Source organism: Chrysoperla carnea, chromosome 5 (genome assembly GCF_905475395.1).
Source record: "Chrysoperla carnea chromosome 5, inChrCarn1.1, whole genome shotgun sequence".
NCBI lineage: Eukaryota > Metazoa > Arthropoda > Insecta > Neuroptera > Chrysopidae > Chrysoperla > Chrysoperla carnea.
The window spans coordinates 71,667,622-71,678,367 of NC_058341.1; the positions used below are offsets into that span (position 1 = coordinate 71,667,622).

At 35.0% G+C, this 10,746-nt stretch overlaps 1 protein-coding gene across 1 annotated transcript; it reads left to right on the forward strand.

The window, feature by feature from the left end:
- The first annotated feature begins 768 nt into the window (after positions 1-768).
- Positions 769-10,108, forward strand: LOC123301391. Its single transcript, XM_044884129.1, has 2 exons — positions 769-1,074; positions 9,869-10,108. The coding sequence occupies exons 1-2, from the start codon at positions 769-771 to the stop codon at positions 10,106-10,108; spliced, it is 546 nt and encodes a 181-aa protein (XP_044740064.1).
- Positions 10,109-10,746: the final 638 nt, after the last annotated feature.

The window sequence follows — 10,746 nt, forward strand, 5'->3', positions numbered from 1 at the left end:
AGACATGCGTAACTATTCAGAAATTGTAACATCAACAAACGCTAATAGACGGAATTATGACTCTCAGGGTCAAATTCAAGGAACTAAAAGTTTTAAGTATAAAAATATCATTAAGAAACATCTATACCCATCGGCTCCTGCTTCTGGTGGCGGTCTAGCATTATCACGAGTAACTGATAATCCCATAGACTATGTGTACTGGAATACAATCGACGAACTTTGTGACAGATTACGGCTGTTATGCGCATCACGTGACGCGGGGAATTTCAGCCACCAAAATGAGATAAATAGTTTGATACAAGAATTAAGAGAAGAAAATATAATATACTGAAAACCGGACCTGTTTCTAAACAGACCAGTATTAAAGCGATCAAAACCAGTATTAAACAGACCTGTTTCTAAACAGACCAGTATTAAACCGATCAAAACCAGTATTAAACAGACCTGTTTCTAAACAGACCTGTTTAGATACAGACCTGTTTAGATACAGACCTGTTTAGATACAGACCTGTTTAGATACAGACCTGTTAGATACAGAGCTGTTTAGATACAGACCTGTTTAGATACAGACCTGTTTAGATACAGACCTGTTTAGATACGGACCTGTTTAGATACAGACCTGTTTAGATACATACCTGTTTAGATACTACAGACCTGTTTAGATACAGACCAGTATTAAACCGAGCTGTTTCTAAACAGACCTGTTTAGATTTTATATTTATTATAAGTAATTACTAAAATTACAACATTAACCATTGAGAACTCAATATGAACGGCATAGATAGTTTTGGAAGTCCTCTCTTCAAAAATTATCAAGATTCATATACATCACATAATGAATCAATACTTCAATGTAATGTCGGAAATAATTGCTTCGATGCAAAACAAAGACGAATTGTGAATGTCGGGAAACCTATAAATAAGCAAGATGTTGTGAACTTGGAAAGTCTTGGACAGTGTTTGTCATTAGATGATAAAGAATCATACTTTGACGCAAAAAATAAAAAAATAAGTAATGTAGCAAGTCCAGAATTTTCTACTGATGCTGTGGATTTATACACCCTTATCAATCATGTTAGTGATAAAATCAATAACACTACTGAAATATTTAACGAGGGTCTGAAAAAATTAAATGGTTATTTTCAAATATCAATACGTAATACACTACCAACACAATTTTATAAAGATCCAACTACTGATTTTGCATGGTATATATTGGAAAATAATCCAAGAGTTTATGTATTTAGATTCCCAATCTCTGTGATGATACATCATTTAGATACTAAACCAACATGCTGTGAGGTCTTCAAAAACGATACTATTATAGATAAAAAGAAACTTAATACATTAAAATCAAACGATTATTTAACGTTTGGTATTCCTAAAAGTTTCATGACTACAAACTCTGATTCCATGTTACTATATGTTGACATTGGTATAAAATATAAATTAATAGATGGATAAAAAACGAATTGTTGTTGTTGGGGCGATGGTCGCTGGTTTAAGAAAACTAAAATATTTCCCAACAATAAGCGAGTTTTAAGAACCTTTGAGATTAACGGACTGTATGAAAAAAAATATATATGTACTCACCAGTTTTTTATCCAGGTTGACACTAGTTAAATAATTAAGCTGATATTTAAAGGTTTGATCGGATAAACTCAGGAAAAAAAGAATTTAGGATAATTTATCAAACCTTTACGTTGAATTTGTTCACGCTTTTGCTACTGTTGGTTATTGACTTTTAATTGATGAAAATTGCAATATGCGTTAAATCACCTCAATGGCGGGAAAAGTAGAAAATGTTAAGTTCACTACACTAAATCACATATGGTTCACTTGTAATTATCAATATGAATTCAAAATTAAACTTGATTATCAAGATAAAAATCGATTAGAAATTAAACTTTAACACATTGTTAATAGAAAATAAAATGTTGAAGGCCATGCGCTTCAACATTGAAAAAAGTTGAAAAATTGAAACTTTTGAAGATGAAAACAGAATCACTGACTCGACAACGTTTTAATTATATTTTAGATTGATTAATTAAATCAACCGAAAGAAAAAGATCCATTCAGATCGAGAAACGAATTAATAATAATAAAAAGAAAAAGTTATGAACTCATAACTGGCCGGCCGGTAGCCGACCTGTTTAAAAAATGAGTAAACAAGAGACAACGTTGAGTATGATTGGTGGATTCTTGGTATAGTCAGTTAGTACCAACTCATTATTAATTAAAATTACTAAAGAAAAAAAGTAAAAACAGTAACTTTGTGAAATGTCCCTAACATAAGTCGCCCCCCCAAATTCGATAGAATTTGAGCCTACCTAAACAAAAAGGGAAAAATTCAGTTACATGGGACCGAACAAATTGAAAATGTCAACAATGTACATGAAAGAAGAGAAAACAAAGAATATTTGAAATCTAACGGATAAAATATTTGAATTCCAAAAAAAATAAATAAATGGGGGAGCGAAGGATAAAACGGGATTACTCGATCGACCCACGCAATGGAAGCAGTCTGGCGACCGCCCGAGTAACTACTTGCTGATCCGCAAGTTTTAAATCGGCAACACGAGGTATACCGTCTGCAGACATGTGAAGTCTGATTATACGACCAATAGGCCAAGAAAGTGGGGGAGTTTGATCCCCTTTTACTAATACGACATCCTCAACCTCAGGGGTGGCGGCAGGCGTTTTTCATTTGTTTCTTTGAATTAAAGTATTTAAATACTCTTTAGACCAACGCTTCCAAAAACTTTGAACCAAGCGTCGCAGGTTCAGCCAACGGTCACGAACGGGCTGTTCACAAGGTGGGTAACGTTCGGGCAACGAGGTCAAGAGAGTGCCGGTAAGAAAGTGTCCAGGGGTTAAATAAGACGATGCCTCAGAAGGATCAGCAGGCAGATCGCACAGTGGGCGACTGTTCAACACCGCTTCAATGCGGGCTAATATCGTGAAATAATCTTCAACGGAATAGGAAGATTCCTTGAACATGCGTTTGAGGAGCGATTTGGCGGATTTGACGCCAGCTTCCCATAAACCCCCGAACCAAGGTGCATATGCACAGTTGAAATGCCATTGTACACTTTTAAGAGACAAATAATCGGAAATATTCTCGCGATTTTCTTCCAAAAAAATAGAAATTTCATTTAAAAGGCGTGAGGCGCCAAGAAAATTCCGACCTTGATCGGAATATATGTCGGATGGAAGACTCCGACGAACTACAAATCGATCCAGTGCTGCTAGAAAGCATTGAGTAGTGAGTTCTGAAGCGAACTCAAGATGGACACATTTTGTGGAAAAACACACAAAAATACAGAGATAACCTTTTGTTAAACGAGGTTTACGTGGGTTGCCGGATTTAACAATGAATGGACCGGCGAAGTCGACTCCGGTATGAGAAAATGGTTTCGAGGGGGTGACTCGAGATTCGGGTAAAGCTGCCATTTGAGGCGTGAAGGGCACAGCACGAAATCTGTAGCATGTGAGACAGTTACGGATCACTTTCCGAACGAGACCCCGAAGCCCGGGAATCCAATAAATAGCTTGAACAGAAGCTTGGACTGCTCTGGGCCCAGAATGAAGAGAACACAAATGAGCATGAACGCATATTAATTGGGAGATGTGTGCCACTTTGGGCAACACAATGGGGTGCTTGGAAGCTGAAGAGAGTGGGGAGTGGTTGAGGCGACCACCCACTCTAATTATGGAAGATGAATCTAAAAACGGACTGAGCGAGCTGAGACTGCCTTTAAGAGCTTTATGAGCGGATAACAAACGAATTTCGGAGGAATAATAATATTTTTGAGTTGGATGAATGATTTTGATTTTCGCAAAATCTAATTCAGTGACGGACAACGGACCAGAAATGGGTTCTAGATGATGTAGGCGTGCTTTACACTGTTTGATGAAACGAAGCATCCATGCGACTACTCGGATCAAACGCGTCCATGACGAAAAGCGAGAAAATAATTCTAACATTTGATCCGGAGTAATTAAATTGGCTGCGAGAGCCAAGGGTTTAATTTCGGGCAGCTCAGCAATATTGGAAATTGTATCCGTAAAAGGAGGGGGCCACTGACTGAGAGGCTCCGAAATTAGAGATGGTCCGTGAAACCACAAGTTATGTTGAGTAGATTTGCAAAACTGATCAGGGGTCAGTCCGCGAGATGCGATATCAGCAGGGTTGACAGAAGTATGAATATAAGACCAGCACATTTGTTGAGTAATTTGTTGAATGGCTACAACACGATTGGCAACGTAAACTTTGAGTAAATGTGGAGGAGTGTTGAGCCAATATAAAACGATGTGAGCATCGGTGAATAAAAGTGGGGGAATTTTGAACAAATTCGGCATAGTTTGACGGACAGACGAGACGAGTTTGCTAAGCAGAAGTGCTGCGCAGAGTTCCAGGCGCGGTATGCTCAGGGTTTTTAATGGAGCTACCTTAGTTTTAGCAGCAAATAAATTTGATGTTATTGAGTATCCATTATCACAACAGAGATAAAGCACAGCTGCGTATCCAAGCTGACTCGCGTCAGAGAAACCGGCCAACCATACCGACCTACTTTCTAAAGGAGCAATGAAACGGGGAATGCGAATTTGAGCTACGAGATACATGTTTTGTTGATGGAGGTCCCAAATTTGACGAATATGTGGAGGTACAGGGTCGTCCCACCCTGAGTGGTCTAACCATAACTTTTGCAGAATACACTTCAAGCTAAAAGTAATAGGTGCTAAAAAACCCAAAGGATCATACACTCCTGCCACATGTGAAAGCAAAGTGCGTTTTGTCAAAACGTTTTCGAATGATTTAAATTGAAATAGAAAACTATCTGTGTTTGGGTCCCACAGCAGCCCAAGTATTTTGAACACTATCTCCGTTTCGAACATAAATGGCGTCTCGATGTGATCTACAGGGAGATCAGCTAATATGGAAGGATCGTTACTAGTCCATTTTCGCAACTCGAAACCTCCCCTACTCATTAAAGTTTGTAATTGTATCATTAAAGTTTTGGCTTGTTCAGGAGACGAAGCACCAGTAATGATATCATCAACGTAAGTGTTGTGCAAAAGGGCTTGAGAAGCCAAAGGATAATGATTGCCTTCGTCGATAACTAATTGTTTTAGGCACCTTTGTGCAAGAAAAGCGGAAGGAACTAAGCCGTATGTTACGGTATTTAGTTCAAATTCAACGACATCGGATTCAGTGAATGGTCGGTAAAATTATGCTGATAAGTACGATCTTCTGGACGTACCAAAATTTGTCGATACATTTGACGTATATCAGAACACAAGGCTATTGCGTTAAAACGGAATGAGTAAAGGATATCCGAGATATCGTTTTGTAATTTAGGACCGGCCAACAATAATGAATTTAAAGAAATTTTGTTATAACCTGGGTCCGAGGCGTTAAAAACAACACGTAATTTGGTGGATGTACTAGTGTCCTTAGTGACACAATGATGGGGAATTATATAACCTGATGAGTTAGTTGCCTTTGACATGTGACATAATGAAATGTATTCATCCATGAATTCGGTATACGCCTTGTATTTTTCTGGAAATTTAGACAATCTTTTTTCCAAATTAATAAAGGAAGCGAGTGAACGCTCCTTGTTGAAAAGGGCAGGGAGGCTGCCCGGACGAAACGGAAGAGCGACAATGTATCGACCCGTTGAGTCACGCGAATGCGTGTCTTTAAAATGGCGTTCCGCCAAAATATCTGAAGGATTTGAGGGGATGGAAACCGAAAATTCTTCAGTTTCCCAAAAATTTTGTAAGTGATCACTTATTTGAGCAGTGCTCAGAAGTGAAATGGGTTGAGTAGGGGGGTTGCCCTCAACAGGACCTATAATTAACCACCCAAAAATACTGTTTATGGCGGAAGGGAATCCCTGAATAGTTTGAGAATCCGTACATGACAATATAGAGGGGAACAAATCTGCCCCTATTAAGAAATCCACGGGGGACGATTTATAAAATTGGCTATCTGCCAATTTGAGTGACGTGAAGCGACTGATGACTTCTTGAGACAATTCAACTGAAGGTAAATTTAACGAAATAGTAGACATGACATATGCAGTTGTAGAGACTTTTATGTCAGAATATTTTGACTTTAAAATACACGAAACCGTACCATGACAAGAGGTTTCGGTGGCGCCAATACCAGAAATTTGAGTTGAAGTGGGTTTAATAGGTAAACCCAGAGCACGACAACATGATAATGAAATAATTGACACTTGGGAGCCAGGGTCCACAAGTGCCCGAACAGAAAAATAATTACCACTGGGGGTATTAATTAAAATTTGAGCTGTGCCCAGTAAGACCCCTTGTGGGTTTTGGGCATATGAAGTACATGACAGCGCCGGGATGTCGTTACCGGTGCTGTGAGGGGGTTGAGTGATTGAGTTTGAGGGAGACGCATTCAAGTCCGAAACGGTGGCTTTGGTTGCCGACGTGACCGGTGATTGAAACCCAGGATGAAGGGTAGTGTGATGTTGATTAGAATCACACTTGCGACATACATTTTTAGAAGCACATTGGCTTCGGAGATGAGAACCTAAACAATTGAAGCAACGAGTAAGTGATTTTAAATATTGATATTTATTCGATAATTCCATTTTTAAAAATGAAGGACAAGCTGCGAGATTATGAGGGCAGCGAATACATTTTGAAATCTGAGAGTTTTGTTTAAATGAAGAAATTTTATTCGTGTTGTGAGCGGTGTTTACTAAAAATGATTTGGGTTTATTTGTTTTTGGAAACGTTGAGCTACTGGTGCGAGTAGTGGGTAATTGCAACTCTAATGAGCGAAGCTGATTAGTAACAAACGTGATTAAATCCGTGTATGACGGAATCTCCTTGTCTGAATGACGTAATTCAAATTCACGGCGCATATTAGTGTCCAGATTATTTAGTGTTAAGTTGAAAAAAATGAAATCAATTAAATCTGGTAAATCCATAGAGCGAATAGATTTTACTGCAGTTTCATGAGTGGTGAGAAATGAATTTAAATTATTTAAATTAGACAAATGGGTTGTCTTGAACTCTAAAATTTTTTGTAAATAAAAACTGGCTATGCGCCTTTTGTTGTTGTAGCGAAAACGTAATGCTTCGTATGCTAATGGATAGTTTTCGCTAGTTAAGGCAAACCCGGAAATCACAGCTGCCGCATCCCCTTTCAACGAGGTTTTAAGGTAACGAAATTTGCAAATGTTGTCCATATGTTTTGAATGGACAAGGCTGTCAAATATGGAAATAAATTCCAACCAAGAATCTATATCGCCATTGAATTGGGGTAAATTAATACGAGCTAAACTGTTATCCTGTTGAAGAGGTTTGATTGAATCAACCGATGTTGAATCAGAAACTTTGTCTGGCATTAACGCCTTCAATTTGTGGTAATGCAGCTCGATTGAAAATGTCAACTGATCGTAAGCTATTTGAGCTGAAACTGTTTCGATTCGCTTACGTTTTTCTACAGCAGAATTAAATTTCAAAATATCACTTTGAATTATTTTATGATTTTCAATGAAGGATGGCAGTTTTTTATATAATAATTCACACTGTAAGAAATCTGCTTGTGTAAGACCCCTTACAGTGTCATAAATTGCGTTTACTTGCGCAAAGGCATTTTCACGATGAAGGACTAGGTTTTCCTTCACTGCTTCCATGGTTTCTCCATATTGGAGTAAGCTGTCAATAACTTGTGCCATACTTGAATGAAAATGCAAATAAAATTGAAAAAAGGAATAATATTAATTGATGAAGGATTGATAAAACAATCAAATGACTTTAAATAATTAAAATATTATTGATGAGCGATACGTTGATGATTTCAATCGAATTACAGAACCACTGAAATTAAATTTGTTTAAAATCAAAAGAAAATTTTTAATAAATTAGAGCAAATCAGCAGAGTTACCCGGACATTCAGTATTATATATGAATTGAAATTTGTTTTGAAAACCTCGAATACTTGAGAGTGAATGAAAATCAATGAATGAATAATGAATTTATTTGATACCCAAGAATAAACAATTTAAACTTTTTAGAATACAAGTGAATTGAAATAAAAGTATGAAATTAATTAATTTAAAAAAAATCAATCAAAGTCAATAACCATACGAAATTTACGAATTTTCCCTATAAGAAATTGAAACTAATTAAATCAATTGAGTATTAAATAATATTGAATTAATACGAAATTTTAATCAAATGCGATTTAATTAAAAGAATTTTAAATTTTTTCAGAAAAATTGAAATTAACAATTAAAGTCAAAAAAAAGTAAATTATTTACATTTATTTTTGAAATGTCATTTAATAAATTTTGACAATTAAAAAATACAATGTAAATATTATGATTTGTGATTTGAACAAAAAAATAGTCAATAGTGACATCTATTTTATGAAAAGAGTAGTTTCTTATTATAAGTCAAATCATGAATATCAAAATGACGTCGAATATTGTTTTTCAAAGAAGCATGAACTATTACGTAATTGTTTGTCAAGAACAAAAACACGTGATTATTTGAATTGAATGAAAAAACGTATATTTGGCTTGAAGTGACCAAAAATGTTGGGGTGATGGTCGCTGGTTTAAGAAAACTAAAATATTTCCCAACAATAAGCGAGTTTTAAGAACCTTTGAGATTAACGGACTGTATGGAAAAAAATATATATGTACTCACCAGTTTTTTATCCAGGTTGACACTAGTTAAATAATTAAGCTGATATTTAAAGGTTTGATCGGATAAACTCAGGAAAAAAGGAATTTAGGATAATTTATCAAACCTTTACGTTGAATTTGTTCACGCTTTTGCTACTGTTGGTTATTGACTTTTAATTGATGAAAATTGCAATATGCGTTATATCACCTCAATGGCGGGAAAAGTAGAAAATGTTAAGTTCACTACACTAAATCACATATGGTTCACTTGTAATTATCAATATGAATTCAAAATTAAACTTGATTATCAAGTTAAAAATCGTTTAGAAATTAAACTTTAACACATTGTTAAATAGAAAATAAAATGTTGAAGGCCATGCGCTTCAACATTGAAAAAAGTTGAAAAATTGAAACTTTTGAAGATGAAAACAGAATCACTGACTCGACAACGTTTTAATTATATTTTAGATTGATTAATTAAATCAACCGAAAGAAAAAGATCCATTCAGATCGAGAAACGAATTAATAATAATAAAAAGAAAAAGTTATGAACTCATAACTGGCCGGCCGGTAGCCGACCAGTTTAAAAAATGAGCAAACAAGAGACAACGATGAGTATGATTGGTGGATTCTTGGTATAGTCAGTTAGTACCAACTCATTATTAATTAAAATCACTAAAGAAAAAAAGTAAAAACAGTAACTTTGTGAAATGTCCCAAACAGTTGTGAATGAGTTACATAAACCAGCTCGGCATAATTATCCAAGAAGGCGTGTAATCATTAAGGGACTCAATGATTTATTTCAAGCTGATTTGGTAGAAATGATTCCCTTTGCAAGACAAAATACCAACTTTAAGTATATTTTGGTGGTCATCGATTGCTTCTCCAAATATAGCTGGGCTATGCCACTAAAGTCCAAGAGTGCGGTGGATGTCACTAATGCCATGGAACAGATTATAAAAGACCGAACACCGAAAAACCTTCAAACTGATAATGGTACGGAATTTTATAATGAAAAATTTAAGAGATTGATGAAAGAGTACAACATAAACCATTATTCTGTATATTCAACTAAAAAGGCGTGTATTGTGGAGAGATTTATACGCACACTGAAATCGATGATGTACAAACATTTCAGTTTGTATGGTAATTATAAATGGATAAAAGTATTACCGGAATTGATTAAACAGTACAATAATTCATACCATCGGACAATTAGGATGAAACCATCGCAAGTCAATCAACAAAATGAAAAACGGGTTTTAAATGATTCGTACAATCATATTAAGGTGGTGGGTCCAAAACAAAAATTTACAGTTGGTGATCATGAAAGGATAAGTAAATTTAGAACGGCGTTTGCTCGTGGTTTTCATCCATCATGGACACCAGAAATATTCACCGTTCGCGAGGTGAAACTTACAAATCCATGAACATATTTATTGAAGGATTACAACAACGATGATGTAAAGGGTGGTTTCTATGCTGAAGAATGACAAAAAGTTCACGATCCAAACATTTATTTAGTGGAAAAGGTCTTAGCTAAACGTGGATCTAACGTTAAAGTCAGGTGGTTAGGTTTTGATTCATCACATGATTCATATATTGACAAAAAAAGTCTTATTTCATAGTGGACCGTTTTTATGAACATACTTGTGATTTATAAAAAAAAATAAAAAAAATCACATTGTAAAAATATAATTTTTATTGTAAGTTTCTTATCTTATCATATAAAAAAAAAAAAAAAAAAAAAAACAGTGTTGTATTATAAATATTTAAAAATAAAAATACATAGATTTTATAAAATGATTTTTTATTCAGATATTTCTGATGTATTTAACACAAAACTTTCATTTTCATTATAATTAAAATTTTCTAAAACAGGTCTAATCAAACAATACGCACATTAAAATATTCAGTGTAAATCATCTCCGAATTTTGAAACAGATCAATATGATTTTATAGTGACATTGTACCCCATAATTGTAGTGAATTAAAATAAAAACCATTTTTTTTCAAAAATATTCATCATATATATATATATATATTTTTTTTTAAATATCAAAACATA

Bases quoted from the DNA above. Each gene is read 5' to 3' on its own strand.
- LOC123301391 (XM_044884129.1), top strand. From the start codon at position 769: ATGAACGGCATAGATAGTTTTGGAAGTCCTCTCTTCAAAAATTATCAA. The intron at 1,075-9,868 runs GTTAGTGATAAA...TTGATTAAACAG, and splicing joins TATACACCCTTATCAATCAT to TACAATAATTCATACCATCG.